A 20,760-nucleotide genomic window follows, 5' to 3' on the forward strand; every position below is an offset into this window, starting at 1 on the left:
TGTAATTCCATATGCTGTGTTTTATTTTAACACTTTACAATCCATATTTCATGCTATGTGTTAATTTTTCCTTTCATTTTTGACGTGTCTTCCCCTTACAAGAGTAGCCTACTCACAAAGCATGATTCACTCAGTTTCCACCCAGAAACCTGTGGGTCGTCCAATTTTAAGCCACTGGCTGATAACAAGTTTCATACTGCTAAATGCAAAAGCTGTGATGAGTCAAGGCAGGAAAATGAAACCAGCTATGAAAGAAAGACTTGTATGTTGACAAGCTGCCCACTCTAAACTGAAGCTGCTGGTGTAGGTGGGTTTAGTGAGAAGACACTAAAATAGCACTTCTCAAGGGTCTTGTGCATGATAGAATAAGCACAAGGTGTCATAGATGTAAGCTGGTAATCTTTACATCTCCACAACTAGTTAATCTGCTTCTCTAGCTGTTTTAAGGTAGCAGATTGAATTACATATAATTAAACTGGCACTAAATTAAATCTGCTGAAAAATCCAGCTTGGTCTGACCAGCTACCAGCTGCAACACCACCATCCAAATCCAAGCTGGTCAACCTGGTGGACCATCTTTTCCAGCTGGTGAGTTATTTTTAACTTTCTAATTACTTGATCAATAAATATTTGAGATTTTCTGACTTGTGTTATTGTCTTTAAAACAACATGAGCACGATGTCACTGTAACAGCAATAAATTCAGAAGTTCCCATTCACTAGTTTGACGAGTTGCCCTGTGTTTTAGGAATTAGGAGCTGATCAGTGGATCACTGGATCTTTCATCACTCACCAAATGAGTTTTGTTTATTTGTTTGTTTTTGTTTTTTTTTATTTATTTTAAAAGGTGATACTTCACAATCTAATCCTGTTAACTCCTTGAAAGAAGCCACATAGAAGACAAATTAGAGATTAAAGAAGATTATGGGAATATATATTTATGCCTGTTATATCCTAACCCTAATCTCTACAGATTATACTGCTTTAATAAACAAAAAAACAAACAAACAAATTAGAGTTTAAAGAAGATTATGGGAATATATATTTATGCCTGTTGTATCCTAATCCTAATCTCTAAAGATTATACTATTTTAATAAATAAACAAACAAACAAACAAATAAATAAATAAATGAGAGTTTAAAGAAGATTATGGGAATACATGCATTCCCATAATTGTAATTGTTTATTATAATCTCTACAGATTATACTATTTTAATAAACAAACAAACAAACAAATAAACATTTAACAACTGCTTTGAGAAGAATGTATAAAATATCTGCACGAACGAGTCTTTTTTTTTTTTTTTTTTTTTTTTCGGCTGCAAGAACAAAGCCTGTGATTGGCTGCATTAAGAAAGGGGCGGGTCTTCCGCCTTTATTGGCTGAGCTGCACCGTCACTTATCCTACGTGCGTCATTTCCGTTGTCAGGTGGTGCTGCTATGGAAAGATGTGATCAGCAGTCCCAAGAAGGCTTTTCCTGATTACCAGTTTCGGTAATGCTGTGAAAAAAAAAAAAAAAACGTGCATTTTGAAAGCCAGACTGCTTTGTGGTGTGGAGGAACTGTCAGTGCACCGCTCCAAGCCGAAGATTTGGATAAAGATGTCGGCGGTTGTGTAGATAACACAGGATATTCCCCCGGCGCTTTTTAGCTCGAGGTGAGTTATTAAATGGCCCGTCAGTCAGTCAGTCAGTCAGTCAGTGGCTTTGCTCTAACACTCGCTCTTTAGCTACAAAGCTACACCTAATACCTAATCCGTCGTGTTGAGCTAGCAGCTAACTCATTTCCTTTTCAGTAATAATAGTTTGTATAAGTAGTGAGTAGTATTAGCCAGAGCTGCTGTATAGAGCTGTTAGCTTTGTCCTCGACTATCATAGCTTCGAGTAAGTTAGCTAAAAAAAGTGTCAAGCTACAAATGGATGCGTTTCAAACATAATAAAAGAGAGTTAACCCTAGTTTGTCTGGTTCGATGAATAAATTGCATTTCATCTGACACACACATTGATCAGTTTTTGGACATGAGTACACTCAGGCTAATGTTTGACTAGCTGATCTGAAATCAGCCTGAGCTGTGTTCCTTTTCTTCCTGTGAGAGATCTTCTGATCTTCTCCTCATCTCCAAGTGCTAGCGCTTCCACTGAGCAGCATTAGCCAGGCTTTCACAGCAGGAGAGCTGACCGAGTCACCTACAAGACCTACAAGACCTACAAGACATGTGTGCTTGTCCTCCTGGACGCTGATTGACCCTCCTGTGAGCCACGGATTCAGCTTCAGTGTCTGACTTTCTGCTGGAGATCTTCAGTTCTTGTGCTCAGCTGCTGTGTTGTTTATATCAAATGCTGGTGTTTTAGTGTTTTTTCTTGAAGCTCATCCAGAAATCTTAGAAATGAAAAGAACGAGTGCAAGATCTGCTGGTGAAATTGTCTCCTGTAATTCCACACATATGGCTGAAACTTGTGGCTTTAAATTTAGCTCCCTGGTTAATGAGACTGGCATGTGTTTACAAAGCAGAGCACACACACACACACACACACACACACACACTCTCTCACACACACACCAGTGACATCACTTCACATACACTTCACACACAAACTCGCTCTGTAGACTAGGAGAAGCTTACAGACTTCTAAAAAGCTGTGCTTTTTAAACTAGTAAACACTGACCAACAAGGTTCTCTTTGGACTCGATTGTAGACTACGTTGTACAGATTTGATCTACAGAAGAAGAAGAAGAAGAAGTTGTGCAGATTTGATCTACAGAAGAAGAAGAAGAAGAAGAAGTTGTGCAGATTTGATCTACGGAAATGTTGGAAAGCTGTCGATTAAAATATCTCGGAGTGATGTCCATGTGAGCGTGTCTGTCGCATTGTCAGCAGTCTGGAGCTAGACAAGCATCCGTGATGATGAAACTGCGAATTTATGTACAATAGCAGCCAACTGAACTCCTACTCCTTCTACACCAGCTGTGGAATGGCTTTAAGGATTGTTGTTTTGTGTGTGTGTGTGTGTGTGTGTGTGTGTGTGTGTGATTCCTCTTCTTCAGAGATATAAAATATGAATTATACCCCAATGACCTAATTATACGAAAACTCGGTGTTAAGTAAGGAATACAACAGGATGTGACGGGGAAATGATCCACTGCTGAGTGGTTTGATTAGTTTCCTATCAATAACAGCGTGTCTCTATCAGCGTGTTTTATTCCTCTTCTACCGCAGCAGTTTGCCTACGATTACGAGTTTTAATTAATGACTGAACAACGTTTACTTTTAAACCATTTAAAGCGAGACAGGTTAGTTCCTGTTATCGCTTGCATTACAGCAGCGCTCTATCCCCAACCTCTCTCTCTCTCTCTCTCTCTCTCTCTTTAAGTTAATAAGACAAAATAAAATCACGATTGTTACCAAGAACCATAAAGTGCAACGTTCTCCGTCGTAAAGACTTGTAAGACTTGACACCTGAGACTCCTTCTATACCGTTAAATAACTACGGAAAGTTTCACGAAATCACGCGCTATACGTTTTTCCTCGTTTTTCCTAACGACGCATTTTTATCCCTTTTATTATTCGTCTTTTAGTATCAGGTTTTGTAGGTTTTTTTTTGTAGGTTGTTGGCCATCCAAGTCTCTGTTACTACAGAATTGATAACATGAGAATCAGAGCATTTATCTAAACATGTGATTTGATTGACAGCCGGAACTATAACTAAATTTAAAATGCGAGGTCGGTTCATTTCGTATTTCATTTAGCTCGAGTTTGTCCGTATGTATTATTACGTTGCTTATGCTAATTTGAAACGGATCGATCTGAGATGTTTCTGGCGTGAACAAGGGTCTGACTGCTCCTAAATGTTCTCCTTCTGTTACGACTTTCGGTGTATATGTATTGAAAGATATATTATTTTTATTTCTGACTAGTCTTTGGTAAGTGGGAAGCAAGCAGTTGCCCTGTGAATCACACTGTAATATTAGCCATGTACTTCCTTCTTACAGGAACTAGGGAGAGAGTTTCAGCAAATTATAGAAACCAGTTTCTCGGCAAGACGGATCGACAAACTTCCCCTGGATTACAGTATATAAAACTTTTTAGATTTTTTTTTTTTTTTTTAACACTTGACTTGTTGAAGTAATCCTGTTTGTGAAACTGAAGTTACTCGACCAAAGATATGAATTTGTGATGAAATCTCGTACGCTTTTTGCACCAGCCGCGTTTGCAGGACGAGTGGGGAAACTGTGTATTGAAGCAGCAATCCACTATAATCTATTTTTGTAGAAGTGATTATTTATTTATTTATTTATTTATTTCCCCATTGGTCTTTGCAGAGCTGGTGTACAGCTCATTCCTTTTGCATGCAGTCTGACTGAATTTAAATCTCCACAGTATCACTCATGCATTTATTCCCATTGTTTTGCCGCAGTCTCATCAGGAGATTTCGCCCCAGCAGCCGTTCTCTGTTGATGCAAATGGACCTGTGATGGCCTGCCATTCATTCGTTCGTTCGTTCAGGGCCACCGCCGTTGGCAGATCTTGTGATTGTCGTAAATGGTGGGGAGGGGTTATCTCATACCGAAGCCAGCTCCCATCCCCCTACATAAATGTCTTTTATTTTTTTCCCTGCCGGTGACTCACCCTTTTGCTGCCAGTCTCCTGGAAGCCCTCAGTAGCACTGTACTGAATGTTTTCTTTTCTGATTTGGAATGTAGTGAGCCAGGTTCCCTCTGGCAGGGTTCTGCTTACTCCACTATTACGTAGGTGCTTTAGTGTCTCTTCTCAGGACTTTATCATTTGCTTACTTTTGAATGAGCATTTGATAGTTTTCATGTCCTTATATTAATCCACTGTATTTAGGATTATCTGAATGCTTTATTTATTCTTATTTTTTTTGCTTATCTGCTTCTTTTGTCTTTTACAGATCTGCAGAATGTCTAGACGCCGTGTTGCAGAGAGAGGGGCAGGGGAATCATCCGGCAGGGCAAGCAAGCTCCTTTGTCCTGGGATATCTGGCAGCAATGCTAAAAGAGCTGGACCCTTTGTCTTGGGTAAGAGACCTGAGGGTACTGAGTGAAAAGTTTAGTTTCGTGCGTGCGTGCCTGCTCGTGAAGGTCAGATGGACTCTGAAACTTCAGTGCTAAGTCTTTTTTGCAGTAAATGCACTTTTTAAGGTGTAAAGGTGTGTATTAATAGTCGTTAGAAATACCAGCGTTTTAATAAACCGTGTACGAAGTAAGATTACACTGCAGACTACTGTACAAACTAATAACTAATTTCATCACAACACCAGCTGTTAATCTCTCCACCTCTCTCTGCGAACAGGCCCTCGGCTGGGAAACTCTCCTGTGCAGAGCATAGTGCAGTGTCTGGCCAGGAGAGATGGAACAGACGATTTCTACCAGCTGAAAGTGAGTTCGCTAATCATTTTACCCAACCACCTCCTCCTTTATGTCATGACCGCGGGTGCCGTAAGATTCCCAAAGACACCAGTGCTCTTGTTTTAGAATCGGCGTGAACCTTCTGACCTTCTAAACAAACCTTGTTTATGACCTTCTACAATAGATACGCCTGATCTGAAGTTGAGATTTGACCATCACCGGCAATTCACCTACTCTATATCGTGCTATTAGATAAGGAGTCAAGAAGCCTGTAGTGCCTTAACTCACTGAGCCTTTTAACCCTATTGTCCTTCCAAGAGCTTAGCGTCTTTTGGATGCTAATTGTATGCGTGACTAAAAGATTTTATCAGTCGATCATGATGAAGAATTCACAAATGTGACGATAAGGTTGTTGAGAACCTGTGCATGGTTTAGAATATGATCTATTGAGGTCATGACCTTTGTGCTTTGACCTGTCTTTAGATTTTGACCCTAGAGGAACGTGCAGACTCGTCTGGAGAGACGCAGGAGGAAAGGCAAGGCAAGATGCTGCTGCACACGGAGTACTCCCTGCTGTCTCTCCTTCACAATCAGGACGGAGTGGTGCATCACCACGGCCTCTTCCAGGTAAAACTACTGGTTAAATGGCTGGACTTTAACAGGAATCTGTTTCTAACTTGTTATGCCGTGTATCAGAGGTTCTCTTTTGCAGCTGTTTGGGTGAGATTGGGCTTGGTTTTTTTTTTTTTTTCCCTACAAATTCCTCTTCAGGCTCCTCCTGTGTTATTTGTAATGTAAACATTACTTTGACAGGAACATTTCTCTCAACAGCACTCAATATGACTCATCAGTTAGTTTAGTTTCTGTTTGAGCCAGGCATTCTTTTCCCACTCACTCATCAGCGTTGCCTTTGCTACTCTTCTTCTTCCAAGCAAAAAGCAAGGATTCACAGATGTACCGCTTAGCTGTGGATGCAGTTCAATCGCTATTGATTGATTGATTGATTGAGTTAATATGACTCCCGTCCACTGGGTCTCTAACCCATTCATGATAACAATCAATGTCCAACCCTTTAGATGACTAAAGCAGGGCTGTTCAACTTTGTTTAGCAAGGCTGTGTGTGTATATGTACATTTTTTATATATTAAAACTTTAAATTGTTAAACTTTTCCTAATTTAAATAGTTAAATCCTACTCAAGCATACCAAAGAGCAGCTATGAAGTTAGGGCCTTTCGCACCGCTTTAGCTCCAGAACTAAATTTACAGGACTAAAGTACGGGGCGATTTTGCGTGAACTATTTCGCAGTACCGTTTAAAGGGCTGCGTTCGCACCGACAGCAGGCACTAAGAAGTGACGTAAGCCGGTCGACAGCGACGTCATTGGTGTGCGGCGTTCAACAACGGAAACAAAGAACAACAACGGAAACAAAGAACAACAACGTAAACGACCGGAGGATGGAGGACGCTGTGATCGGAGCTGTGTGTTTGTCGTGTCTCGCGTCCATCTATCGCTGTTCTCCATACTTGTGGAATAAGTCGACACTGCAGTATGTTTACGCGGCGTTTTAAATCATGGCGGGTGAGAGTGTTTTCATACGCGTTTGGCCAATCAACATCTACTTACGTCACGGATAGGACCAGTTGTTAGAGGTTAGACCCTGCTCCAGAGTAGGAGCTCATTTGGTTCTCGAAAAAGGCAGTCGGTACTAAAATCACACCCAGTTCTGGAGGTGCGAAAACGCTAAAAAGTGGGTAGTTCCACAATTAGTTCAGGTACTATGAAAAGGTTCCTGCGGTGCAAAAGGCTCTATAGAGCAGTCGTTACATCCTAAGCTTTGCACTTTGACGTTTTCTTACTAAAACTAAAATAAAATATCAAGCCGAATCTAGCTGCGTGTGATTATTCTGAGAAAACTCAACAGCAGTGGGTTAAATGACATCTCGCGCTTGTGCATGAGGTTCTGCTTCTTACTCAGGACTAAAACGCGCGCGCGCGTGTGTGTGTGTGTGTGTGTGTGTGTGTGTGTGTGTGTGCTGCCGGAGATTTGAACATATCTCAGTGTTTAACCACTGATATGTATTACACGTATCGAATGACCGAGTGACATGAAAACACACAGACCACAAAATTGTTGCGTTATTCACAGTAGCTGTGCGGAAACACACACACACACACACACACACACACACACACACACAGCAACTCCTCATTCAGTCATTTATCGATTTATTCATTCTTATCTTCAGTAACCACTTGCCTACTTTCAGCAAGTTTTTTTTTTTTTTTTTCCACTTAGTGAGTTGCTTGTGTCTTGACTACTGAATGTCAGTTACATATTATTTTCCTTCATCATTTGTTTATATTTGTCTGTATCTTTTTTGTTTTTTTAAATTGTGTCTGCATTATGACTCACTGGATTGATGGACTTTTCAATGATGGAGGTTTTTTTTTTTTTTTATTTCCAGTACTGCAAGAAAGTATTTTCTCCATAATTTGGAAATGATTCGTTTCTCAAAATCCCTTTCTTTCTTTCTTTCCCGCTAACTTCTCTTCGGTTCTCAGGATCGCTCCTGTGAGATCGTGGAGGATATGGAGGCCAGTAGAGCACGCAGGATGAAGAAGCGGATCTGTCTGGTGCTGGACTGCCTGTGTGCTCATGACTTCAGTGACAAAACAGTGGACCTCATCAACCTGCAACACTACGTCATCAAGGAGAAGAGACTCAGTGAGCGCGAGGCCATCGTCATCTTCTGTGACGTAGTGCGAGTGGTTGAGGCTCTGCATAAGGTGAGCAAAAAGCTTGGAGCTGCGATTGTCAAATTCCTGGCTTTGTGGCTGTTTCACGATATTTTTAAGTATTATCTATATATATATTCATATAGACGTAGATATATCTACTTTGTTTAATTGTGTTTCTCTCTGCAGAAGAATATTGTGCACCGAGACTTGAAGCTTGGAAACATGGTGCTTAACAAAAGGTAAAAGTGCTGCTTCTTTTCCCTGCTGATTCTCTTCTCCTTTTACCTGCGGTTTGGGGCTGAAAGATTTTGGACGTAATTTGGGCAGATGCTTATTCAACAGAGAGAAGCCTGGCCTTGTCAGCCTGCTCTAAGCTCAGGAGAATAAAGGTGTGATTCAGTCCTGCGGTTGGGATTTGGGAATCTATTCCAGTGAAGATAAGGCGGTGCGCAACATGCCCGTGATGTGTTCTCTGGAAGAGGGAAAGTGTAGTGGGAAAACCCACACACGAGGGACGGTTCAGATCCGCTAGTGAAATCAGATCTATAGACCCTGCAGGATTCAGAATGACGTTATTCCAGACGCGGAGTACTCTGTGAGAATCGGAGCAGGAAAGCGAATGACGGTTTGCTTTGTTGGAACGGGTTTAAATAAATAAAGTACGCACCAAAAAAAAGAAAAATCCCATTTCGTGGCTGTTCGCTTGTGACTGCGTGTGTTGCTTGAGGCCAGGTTGGGACCACGTGAAAACTCCCACTACTAGTCTAAACTTGGAACACACTGTTCCGTACCATGTGAGTCTGACAAGTGTGTGTCTCTCCTCGACGCCAGCTTATAACTTACCAGCCGTGACTCTGACGCGTCACGAAGAGTTGATTTTCAGACCTGCTGTGTGTACACGCTGATCACGTTCCATCAAGAGATGAAGCGAATGCTTTTGCGATTAATAAAAAATAGATGTAAGACGACGTTACGGTGAAATGATTGTACTTAACAAAATGCTGAATTGTCAGCAAGGCTAAAGTAATTAGACCACTTAGAAAGCAGCACATGAAGAGCCTTTCATTTCATTTCTCACACACACACACACACACAGAGAGAGAGAGAGAGAGAGAGAGAGAGACACACACACACACACACACACACACACACACACACACAGAGAGAGAGAGAGAGAGAGAGAGAGAGAGAGAGAGAGAGACAGACACACACACACACACACACACACAGAGAGAGAGAGAGAGACACACACACACACACACAGAGAGAGAGAGAGAGAGAGAGAGAGAGAGACACACACACACAGAGAGAGAGAGAGAGAGAGAGACACACACACACACAGAGAGAGAGAGAGAGAGAGAGAGAGACACACACACACACAGAGAGAGAGAGAGAGAGAGAGAGAGAGAGAGACACACACACACACAGAGAGAGAGAGAGAGAGAGAGAGAGAGAGAGAGACACACACACAGAGAGAGAGAGAGAGAGAGAGAGAGACACACACACACACACACACACACACACGCTCGCATGTCTCCTGTGGTGATTAAAGTGACTCTGCCTGGCTCAGTGGCGCTGGAGAGCAGAACACTCTGTCCCAGCTGGAGACAATACAGAACGCTGCCAAAGAGTCCATAACTCAGAGCTGAGTCACACACATGCGCGCACGGACGTCACTTCTCTCCCCTCTGCAGTTTTTCCACGTACCCTTTCATCTCTTCAACCTGTTCCTCCTGTTCGCCGCAAAATCAAAACCTGAAAGCAGATGCGATTGTAACTTGTTCTGATTCGGATTGGTCCATGTACAGGATTCTTCAACATTGTTCTGAACTTTAACAGGTAAAAGAAACGTGAGACTGATGCCTTGACCAAGCTGAGTCATTTCTCCTTGAATATATTTGACTGGATGGATTTCAAGGCAGCTGGTTGTAGAATAATTTGAAGCAAATCCAAGCCTCAGGTTTTTCCCTGGAAATTACTGACTAGGGTTTTTTTGTTTTGTTTTGTTTTGTTTTGTTTTTTTTCTTTTCCTTCCCAAGTCAGATGTGATGTTTTAAGTCATCATCACATTGTCCAGTGTTTATTTGAAACTGAATGTCACAGAGCTTGACCTTTTTTATGCTCCCTAAATTTTCACCTCTTTTAGAATAGAACTGATTGTTGTGGATGAAGATCACATTCAGTACAAGCCTGCTGAAATCTCAATAAATAAATAAATAAATAAATACAGCTGTTGTCTGTATGCTAGACTGTTAAGCAAGAGGTTAACAAGTGGTGTTTGGGGTCACTCTGTGAGCTATGGCTTCCTACTGTGACATCCATTTACTCACACTTCTCAAGCAGCTGCTTTCACCCTCTCGTGTCCTGCTGAGCACACACACTTTGCCTGTCACTAGGGGTCCTTAGGGCTGTTACTACAAAGAGACCACACTGTTGGAGCAAACCTTTAAGTACTTTTTTTTTCCCTTTCCCCCTTTTGTTGTGGGGGATTTGTGAGAATCATGGTTTTCTACGTTTCTGCCGAGGCTACGTTTACACGACAACGATGTAGTCAAAAACGGAGAAGGTTTTTCTCTTGTGTTTTCAAAAAGTTTCACGTTTACACGACAACGTTTTCAAAACGATTTGTGTTTACACACATCCGCGATAACGGCCAAAAACGCTGTATGACGTACGCCAGGCCAGTAGTTGGCGCTGTCACCCTGTTAGATGGTTGTAATATTGGTGAAGTAAATCCACACTTTGCTGAAGAAGCGTTAGCAAACTCTTGAGCAGCAGCAACACGACCATGTTCTCCGCCATTGTTGTGTGTTTGTTCACGCTTAATGCCTTTACAATAGACACGTACTGCACATGTCTACATACCGAACACGTACTACGCACGCGCATGACGTCACCGTTTTCAAAGATTCCCGTTTTGGGTGGAAACCTGTTTTCAAAAATATGCGTTTTCAGTCCCCAAAACGCCGTTGTCGTGTAAACAAACACACAAAATGCATAAAAAGCTTCCCGTTTTTGGCTGAAAGTGTTGTCGTGTAAACGGCCCCTGTGTCTCTACACCTGTGCTTCATCACTTTGTTTTCAGTTATTAAAGAGGTATTTGTTTAAACTTTCACATCAGCTTGCATTAGGCACAGACACATTATCCTCTGGACAAAACTTTTGTTTTGTGTTTTTTAATCTGTTTCGTTGATTTAAAATAGGAACCTGGTTTAGCGTTTCTTCACTGAAGGCGTTTCTTAGAGTGTGAAAATCTATATTGGTTCTCGTCTGGAGGCCAAATATTTCCTCACATAAAAATATTTTAGCTTTTCCCATCAGTGCAGCTGTTGTTATTTGCAGGATGCTATCAGTTTGCTCACATGCCAAAAAAAAAGAAAAAAAAAAAATGGAAAGTATCCTGAGGGACCTTCTCGAGGAGAGCAATGCTGACTAGTGTTTCTCACAAAAATAAACTCAAGAGCTGTCTATCATTTTGTTTGGTCATGAAAAAAGAGAAATAAGAGAAAAACGAGGAGGAAGGATTGGTTGGGGAAGTGTGGGCAGTGAGGATTATTATTGTGCTGCAAAGAGAACTGGAGATGTAGTGCAAAAGTTAAACTATATGCTTTTATACTGTGTGCCTGGAATCACAGAGTGTTTATTTTTTGCTGTTCCAGACAACCATCTGTGTGTGCGACATGGCAATTTATTTCTTACAGAAGCTCTATTATCGTTCTTATATTTTGTCCTTGCGCTCCAAAACAAATAGATGGATGAGTAACTGGGTTCAGGGATTGAATTCGATTTCCTTTTGGACTCTCGTTGCTGTTTCTCAGTGATTTTTATGGCTACTAGTTGCTCACACTACAACTAAAATCATAGTATGGACTAAGACAGTTGATGAGCGCGGTGAAGACGGAGCAGATGTGGTGTTGTAGCCTAGCATGCACCATCAGGCACCACATAAGTGATGAAGAACCTGACTTTGTCTTTAATTCGGTGAGAATCTCTCCCAGGGAAAACTGAATGCTTCTGCAAGTGTCCTCATTGTAGCTCTGTGCATGTGAGTCAGTCTCAGGGTGTGAAAGTGAGAGAGATTTGGGGAAGTTAAGGAAGAGGATGTGACTGAGGGAACAGAGTTCTGAATAAAGCTTCGCTATCATGAGATACAGTGACTGTGCTTTTGGGAAAGCTGTACACTGTGTTGGAGCAGACGTATTAGCTGAGCAGCTTGTTCCATGTGGGTTAACTTGGTGTGCACTGTTTTTTTTTTTGGTGCATGTGTGTTATTTGTATGCGTGCATTGAAATAGCTCTGATAACATCCCCGTTCTGTGATAGGTTAGTCATCCAAGTGCTTGTGCTAAGCCACAGGTTGACTCACTTGTTTGTCGAAGGGCTGCTTATGTCTGTGCTGTCATGTTTAGTTCTGTTCTGTGTAAAGACAGGCTATTACAGTTCTCCATCACTCGCGCTGTGGATCTCTGCCACCCACGTCAGTTTAGGCGTGATGACACGGACACAAATACCAAACATGTTCATACAGATACACTCCGTGCTCATCCAGCAACAGTGGGTAGCCCTGCTCGGTGTGTAGCTTTTAGCCCCCGGTTTTTCTGTCAGTCGAACTTTACGTATTGTGAATAATGCTTTATGAAAACTGTGGCTTCATCAGACATAAGCCTTGCATATTAAATACTTCGTGGCTCATGTTTTGCGATTCTAATTTTAATGATGCCTTATGAGAACTTGCTCCCCTTATTGCTTAATGTTTTAGGCTTCTGGTTAAATCGTTCTGGCCTGGAAATTAACTTTCAGAGCTACTCACCCTGCTCCTTTTCCTTTTCAAAACGCATCTCATGTAGAATACACGTTGTCTCATCACAACCGCAGTGTGCTTTCCGGACGGCAGAGAGCTTTAAACATTACAGTACACAGCTTTAAATACAAGCACAGACTGTTTGCAATCAGTGAACCAACTGTGCTTATAGAGTGTCGTGTGTGTGTGTGTGTGTGTGTGTGTGTGTGTGTGTGTGTGTGTGTGTGTGTGTGTGTGTTGCAGGACTCACCGGATTACAATCACCAACTTCTGCCTGGGCAAGCATTTGGTGAGTGAAGAGGATCTACTGAAGGACCAGAGAGGCAGTCCGGCCTACATTAGCCCAGATGTCCTGAGTGGTAAGATGTTCTGCATGCGTGTGTGTGTGTGTGTGTGTGTGTGTGTGTGTGTGTGTGTGTGTGTGTGTGTGTGTGTGAGACACTATGATTCGCACTCCATCACCACTGTAATCAAACCCTCCCCACACACTGCCAGGAATGACAGCATGGCTAAGGGTTGTGGTATTCCAAGGTAAATTGTGGCTTGTTTGTGTGCCACTGGTTTATCCCATGAGTTGTCAGTCCATGTATTGTGATATTGGACATAATTAGCAATAAATAAATCCTGTCCTTGAGCTTCCATTTTATATAACGACTTCCGAAGGTTGATTACGATAAATCGCCCGTAGGTATGAATGAGTGTGTGTGGAAGTGTGTGTGCGTATCCACCGCAACCCCACCTCGAAGCAGGTACTAAAAATTAGTGATTCAGGCCATTTCGGCTAGTTAATGGAGCCATAGAGCTTTTTTTTTTTCTTTTCTAATTTCTCAACCTTTCCACCATTTATTCAAATTATCATTAAGTTGAATTATTTTTGGATTAAAAGATTCAATTCCGTGGACCAGACAAACTTCGTAATGTCTACGCAAACTAAGTAATAAATCAAATCAATTTGACAATGTTGGGTTGTGATTTGCACCGCATTTACTAAATTAAAATATATATATATATGTATTAGTGGAATCAAGTTCTCCTGGCCCTCTTTGAGTTTTAAAGGCATAGAATTAAGCCAGCTTTGTGACTCAGTAGCTTTTAGGTTGTACAGGTTTTACATGAAATTTTGCAAGAACATCACCTTCCTCTTAGCTGTGACATTCATCATCTAACCAATCACAGTCTCCCACTTCTGTTTTTCAGTGGCTTCTAGATGCAATTTACTGTAGTATTGTCCGCTGGAGTAAATGGTTCAGCGTTTGTTTGCAGTTCTCTGTTCACATGAAAACAAAGCACTCGTAGATCAGCAGAACGTGACTAAAAAACAATGAAGCGCTGCCTGAATGAGTCATCGCAATGAGTCATCCTGAGGGGAAACTCCTCCTGCTTCCTCCTCTCTCTCTCTCCCTCTCTCTCTCTCTCTCTCTCTCTCTCTCTCTCTCTCTCTCTCTCTCTCTCTCTCTCTCATACCATCCTTCCCATCTTCCATTTTCTTTTTCTGTCTTTAGTTCTTTTTTTTCCCTCCTATCTTCCTTTAATATGTCTCCTTTTGTTTTGTTTTATTCGTACGCTTTTTATCGTTTAATATGCATGGAGTAGAGAAGCACAGCTGAGCACATAGAGACACCATGAAGCTCCTGAGTAAACATGTATCTCACATGCAGGATATGGCGAAGGTGATGATACCAGAGCTGTCATTAGCACTGACTCATGCTTCTCTGCTGGTCATAAACAGGAAATCCTTCTTGCTGTTGTAAATTCGTGGTCATTTCTTTGTATTATGTACCTGTGTGTATGTACACTGAGTCACGGCACAGATATCTGTAGTATAAAGCAATAATACGCTTATGTGCGGTGAGATTTCTGATGAGTTTGCTGATTTCCCTGCACACATACTGAACCTTGTAGTGAACTCTTGATACTAAACCACTGGTTATTCCCGTCTCTAGGACCTAACAGTGTTGAACACTCTGTTGCAGGTCGTCCGTACCGCGGGAAGCCTAGTGATATGTGGGCTCTCGGTGTGGTGCTGTTCACCATGCTCTATGGCCAGTTCCCGTTTTACGACAGCATACCTCAAGAGCTCTTTCGCAAGATCAAGGCTGCCGAGTACTCCATCCCCGAGTGAGTGCTCCACACGTGCTCCTGATCCGCTCATCTCAGAACCACGGGACTTGTGGTGTTGTTTTTTCTTTTTCTTTTTAAATATCTTTGTACAGTCAAGACAAAGTACAAGTAACATACTCTGACCGATCACTGTATTAAGAACACCTGTGCATTCATGAAATTATCCAAACAGCCAATCAGGTCGAGAGCTTCAGCTGATGTTCACATTTAAATGTGGCCTCAGTGACTGACTGGCATGTTTTTTGAAAAAATTAATTAAAAATTAATTTTGAGTTCTGAACAGTGATCCGGTTTTGCGTGAGCTCCGTCAACCGGCTTCATGACGAGGAGCTTCACCCAGGAGAATTTTCTTAAAAGCACAAATAGGCTGATGTGTTTCTCCGAAATTCTAAATACTTGTTTACAGGAACAGTTTAATATTACGTTTTGAATACATATATGTGTGTGTGTATATATATATATATTTGTCTTAAAGGCTTCTGGTTGAAATTAGTTTATCAAAATGTCTTGATAATGAAAATATAAACTCAGACTTGTGTGTTGGAATTAATGAATTTGTTAATGTGTTTGCAGGGACGGCCGCGTGTCAGAAAGCACAGTGTGTTTGATTCGTAAGCTGTTGGTGCTGGATCCCCAGCAGAGACTGACTGCAGCAGAGGTGCTCGAATCTCTCAGTGGCATCATTGCCTCCTGGTGAGTGTCACGACTCGGTCTCCTAGCTCTTCTCATCCCTGCTGACATCCATCCTCTCCTTTCACTGGGCCTCTCTTAAAGAGCAGCTCCAACGATCCTCCTCAAAAAATGATCAGAAGCATAATCTTTAAGCTATATTCATTTTGATTTGTTTTTGACCTGGGGCTTGGTCGGTCTGTCTGATGCTTACGCAGATGTTTAGTGAGACTACACTACTGATTACATCTTAACACATAACTTCTTGCAAACCTGATGCACATGCAGCTGTAGTTTCCTGTGCGTTAGTCGTTTTTGTTTCGCTTTCATCGTTAGGTTTATTTTGTTGTCCTGAATGCAGTTCTCAGAACCTGGAAGTACATTTCAACACCGAGTGTTGAGTAAGACTCCCCCAGACACATTTCACATCGACCGAAGTTCAGTTCCAGACAGTGAAAATGAAAGAAATGGATCTTTTAAATTATAGGGCAGGTCAAGCTTTATAAAGTCATGATCAGCTCCCGGGAATTAATGGACTCGCTTATTTTGTCTGTCGAGCTGTGAAGAAGAACAAAATACACACACCTATATGACTTCTTCCAACAAATTGAGGTTCCTTGAGGTTCCTCCACCAACGATTGTGAGTTCAGCCAGTGACCAGTGACTCAGTGACGTTTTTAAATCATGGGTATGATGTCAAGAAAAAAGGCAGCTGGTGTGTGTCTTTAACATGAATCACAATAGTAGGAAGAAATAAGAACAAACGCTACTAGGAAGAATTCATTCTTGAGACGAGACCTTCATTTCTTAAGTTTCAAGATCGGTGATTTAAATGCAAGTCGAAATGAACGTCATTCCACTGACGAAAAAGCTTTTGTACCTTCGCCTTAATACATAGATATAGACAGTTCAGGATTCAATCACTTCTTTTAAATTGGTTTTTAAAAGATTGTGTCCATCAAGAACAACAGCATCGATCCTGAATTTCTTTGGACGTGTGTTTTGTAGGCATTCTGTATCGTCCATGAGCGGCCCTCTACAGGTAGTACCAGACATCGATGACCAGCTCAACCAACCCGAGCATCTGCAGGAGGTCAGTGCCTAGATGGCTGCTTGGTATCCAAAAAAAAAAAAAAATCAGTTCTGTGAAACAAAGAATACTGTTGTGTGTGTGTGTGTGTACGCTTCATAACGACTTAATCGCCTCTCTCTCTGTGTGTGTCGATCAGGCGAAGGTAACGGAAGAGTCGTCACAGTATGAGTTTGAGAACTACATGCGCCAGCAGCTGCTGCTAGCTGAGGAGAAGAACACTATCCATGAGGCCAAGAGCTTCCTGACCAAGAGGCAGTTCGGCAGCGTGCCGCCGGTGAGGCGCCTGGGTCACGACGCTCAGCCTGTCAGCCCTCTAGACGCAGCCATACTGGCCCAGCGCTTCCTCAGGAAGTAGAGGATCACTGTGCACAGGCTGTGTCACACAGCCGGATTCACGTGTGCGTGTGGTTGCTTTAAAGAGCGCTCGGGTGAGGAGATGCAGCATGTCGGACGGTTCTCTCTCATCTGCTCCTCTCACTGGTTAAAGAAGGTGACTCTGGTTTGGGCAACACACAAGACTTATGGGTTCTGAGCCCCTAACATATCCCCTCCCTCCCTCTCCCTCTCCCTCTCTCTCACTCTGCCATACAGACATTAGCAGCAATACCGGAACGGAATCATGTAGCAAATGGGTGCGCGCACAAACCACGCGTAACACACACCTCTCATTCTCCTTTTCTACTCTCAGCACTTTCCAAGGGGAACAGCTCAGATCACCTGACCTCAGTTGTCATCCCATCCATGTGTTCCTCAGTCCTTCAGTCCACCACAGCCATCCATACTGGGCTCCATCTGCATTCACAATTGCAAATCTACCTCTTAACGTCTCTGTTTCTCTCTCTCTCAGTCCGTTTAGAACTGTGCTCTCAATAGTTTTGAAAAACAGGTATCCAAATGTGGGGATATGACCACAAGCACAGGTGAAGAGCGTTATTATTATTATTATTATTATTATTATTGTTATTATTATTGTTATTATTTTTTTTTTTTTCCCCAAGAGTTCTGGCATGTCAAAACCAGCGATCAATTTTTTTTCTTCATAATCTGAATAAGCTTTGCTCCCCTCTCCTGTTAGAAAGGTAGCATTTTAAGAACATGGTCTTTTTTTTTTTCCTGCCATTTCATTAGTTTATTCTTGTTTGTCTCAGTTCTTAAATTATACTATAACACACAGACTCTGTAGGCCTTCTTTGCTTGATTGGGCATTCACGGGCAGCTAGCATTATACAGCTCAAAATCTAGATGCCAAAAATAGTCCCGAAAGCGGCTGCTTTGCGACCTGCTGCCCTGTGAGGTACGATATTCTCCCCTGATCAGCTAAAGGTGCAGTCGGCTGCAGTGGTCTCAAAGCTTTTGCTTTTTCTTTTCTTTTTTTTTTTTTTTTTAATAACACCTCTGTCCAAATAGAGCGTTGTCTTGTACACGTGAATTCCCGAAATTCAAAACGAGATGCCTTCTGGCTTTCGTTCTTATGATTGCTTATCATTACCTGAAGTCTTAGAGCAACCAGAGATGGTATAAAGCTGTCAGAAGCTGGCGGAGGCTGCAATCATGCGGAAGCTTAAGCTCCATTAAGCCCTGGAAGTGCAGGCTTCAGTCTCTTCCCCGCCCCTGCGGTGACCACAGCCAGGATCTTGAGCTGCCCTTTTGAGAACGAGCCAGCACTCCTTTTCTGCCACACCGTGTTAATCCGAACCTTTTGGCCGCCCTTCTGGTCATTGTGCTGGGGAATGGCCACTAAAACTAAACCTAGGAGCCTGGGCATATACAACATCCCCATCTTCCATTTGTAGTGCCATTGTCTTTATTCATCGTGTATATAAAGATTATGAGCGCGGTTCTCTTGATACATTGATCACATTTTTATGTTTTCCTAATCCTAATTTTGAAATTGTCGAGTCATATGATTATAAATATTTTCAATCTTGTCAGACTGTTCACCGATCCAATCTAAGCTACTTGTATAAATCATTGCCACAGAATATCTTGCCTTAGATTCAGATTTCAACATTAAGTGGTGATTTTTTTTTTTTATTTTTATTTTTTTTTGTACCTTTGGTGGTCTAGTATATTTTAGTAAACAGGTGGTCGTCTTGCATCAGCCTCTGATCCTGTGATTTAGCTTGTGAAGGCCTGCCTGATTCACTAACATTAGGGGGAAAACGTAATCCAGTACTGTAGGCCTCGAGCTTCTCAATGGTAGTTTGTCTCTTTTTGATTTGTGCTCTCGGTTTTTAAAGTGCAAAGCAACTTGACAGAAAGCGTGAGCGTTTACTCAAAACTGTTCAGCTTTGCTTGGTTTTCATTTTTTATGGGTGTTCATTTTTATTTATTCACTGTATACAAACAGTCTTGCTTCCATCTATTATTTTGAACACTGCCTCTATCCGTGTAAGGTGTGAAGTATCATGAGATCATCACATAATCCAGTTCTAAAGTATTGCTGTGATCTTGCCCAGTAATCCCCAGTGAAGGCTTTTTTTTTTTATTTTTTATTTTATTCTGAAATAACCCTTTTTGTCTGTTGAGTAAATGTTGCCACAATCCTCATGGTTTATTAAGCTACATTAATAACGAGACTGACTTTGCATAGCTCTATTTTTTAGACAAATGAAATTATAGCACATTATGACATTAAGGAATTATGTAGAGTTTATCCTGCAAGTTTAATACAACACACTCCAGTGGCCAGTGTGCAAATACCATCCTGATGTAGCTGTACTAGTAGGCTGCCATCAAGCAGAGTTACACCAAGGCATCGACATGAGGAGTATTTATCAAGGTAATGTTGCCTGCCACTATTGAAAGCATTAGTGTGCTCCCACTTCAATGTGAATATTTTTTTTTTGTTTTGTTTAAATATATTGCAGTATTGTAGATGACTTCTTCTGTGTGTCGCAGTTAAGGGGCATTCGTAAGTGCTAGGTCCCCACTAAAATTAAAACTTCACTGCATCCATCATTCATTGAAGAAAGGCGGTGTAGTGACCCCCAGCTCCATCATCTTCCCACAGATCCTTGGGTTTAAATGTGACTTGGTGGAGTGGTCGTGTAGTCCGTACCTTAACTTAGGCCATAATTGTTGTTAAATGCCCATGTAAGTGTCTTAACAGAATCGCTCCCTGCATCATTTTTTTTTTTTCTCTTCTTTTTTTTTTCTTGTAGCACCCTTGGCATCTCAAGGCCAAGCTGTGTATTTGCAGCATGACACATTTTATGTTGTTGAGCTATATTGTTTTATACATTAAGTAATGCATGACTTGGACTTGCAGGATGTGCCACATGATCTTTGCGTTTAAGTTGCCAGAAAATTCGGGTGTGGCTGTAGGTGTTTTTTAAAAAAAAAAAAAAAAGTAAATTGCATTTGTAATCCAGTTGAGAATACACTAAAAAAAACAAAACAAAAAAAAAAACCAGAAGATTCATCTCAGTGGCGCTAAATTGGGAGAATTTATTTTAAAGTCAGTAATTTTGTTTAGAAGTATGATTTATTTTTTTTATTTTTTTTTTTTCTTGTCCTGTCTTATAAACATGTCCGCTAACTGGAAAATGGTGTAAAAGGAAATGATGGTGAAATTAGTTAAAAGCCTAAATGTTCGGTGTTGTAAGCTGCTTGTTTGGATAGATATCAAAGAAGAAACTGGGTAATTGTACAGAGATAAAAACAAATTTGTATAAATGACATATTTTTGTACTTCATAAAATCTCTACATGCATGTCAGCAATAAATTTGATATGGAACAACCTGGTTTTCTTGATTGATCAGCAGACTGTGAACATATCTGATGTGAGTGTATATATGTATGTATTTGAGGAATTGTGTACAGTGCCATCTTTGACCATAGACCATAGTCATATACGTCACTGTACAAGCTTATTTGATATTGATATCAAATTGTCTTAGTTTCTGAAGCATAAAAGCTTGGGTTAAATATGTACTCGTATAAATACGTGATCATTTAAGAGCAGC

The 20,760-nt window shown here is 41.3% G+C and overlaps 1 protein-coding gene across 4 annotated transcripts; it reads left to right on the plus strand.

The window, feature by feature from the left end:
* The first annotated feature begins 1,336 nt into the window (after window positions 1-1,336).
* stk40 (serine/threonine kinase 40) lies at window positions 1,337-20,534 on the plus strand. Of its 4 annotated transcripts, none has more exons than XM_053236112.1 (12): window positions 1,337-1,657; window positions 4,416-4,746; window positions 4,911-5,037; window positions 5,312-5,397; window positions 5,851-5,994; window positions 7,932-8,156; window positions 8,295-8,347; window positions 13,152-13,267; window positions 14,882-15,026; window positions 15,603-15,722; window positions 16,707-16,791; window positions 16,928-20,534. In XM_053236112.1, the coding sequence occupies exons 3-12, from the start codon at window positions 4,920-4,922 to the stop codon at window positions 17,144-17,146; spliced, it is 1,311 nt and encodes a 436-aa protein (XP_053092087.1). In that variant the 5' UTR covers window positions 1,337-1,657; window positions 4,416-4,746; window positions 4,911-4,919; the 3' UTR covers window positions 17,147-20,534. The 4 variants fall into 4 exon arrangements, with proteins under 4 accessions (XP_053092087.1, XP_034162564.1, XP_053092091.1 ...); XM_053236116.1 differs by lacking the exon at window positions 1,337-1,657 and adding an exon at window positions 1,697-4,069 and having other exon boundaries at window positions 4,416-4,750; XM_053236107.1 differs by lacking the exon at window positions 1,337-1,657 and adding an exon at window positions 1,697-4,069.
* The last annotated feature ends 226 nt before the right edge of the window (window positions 20,535-20,760 follow it).

Source organism: Pangasianodon hypophthalmus, chromosome 1, assembly GCF_027358585.1.
Source record: "Pangasianodon hypophthalmus isolate fPanHyp1 chromosome 1, fPanHyp1.pri, whole genome shotgun sequence".
NCBI lineage: Eukaryota > Metazoa > Chordata > Actinopteri > Siluriformes > Pangasiidae > Pangasianodon > Pangasianodon hypophthalmus.

Excerpts from the sequence above, each read along its gene's own strand:
- stk40 (XM_053236112.1), top strand. The coding sequence starts at position 4,920 with ATGTCTAGACGCCGTGTTGCAGAGAGAGGGGCAGGGGAATCATCCGGC. Across the intron at positions 5,038-5,311 it reads AGCTGGACCCTTTGTCTTGG|GCCCTCGGCTGGGAAACTCT; the intron begins GTAAGAGACCTG and ends CTCTGCGAACAG. Across the intron at positions 5,398-5,850 it reads ACGATTTCTACCAGCTGAAA|ATTTTGACCCTAGAGGAACG; the intron begins GTGAGTTCGCTA and ends ACCTGTCTTTAG.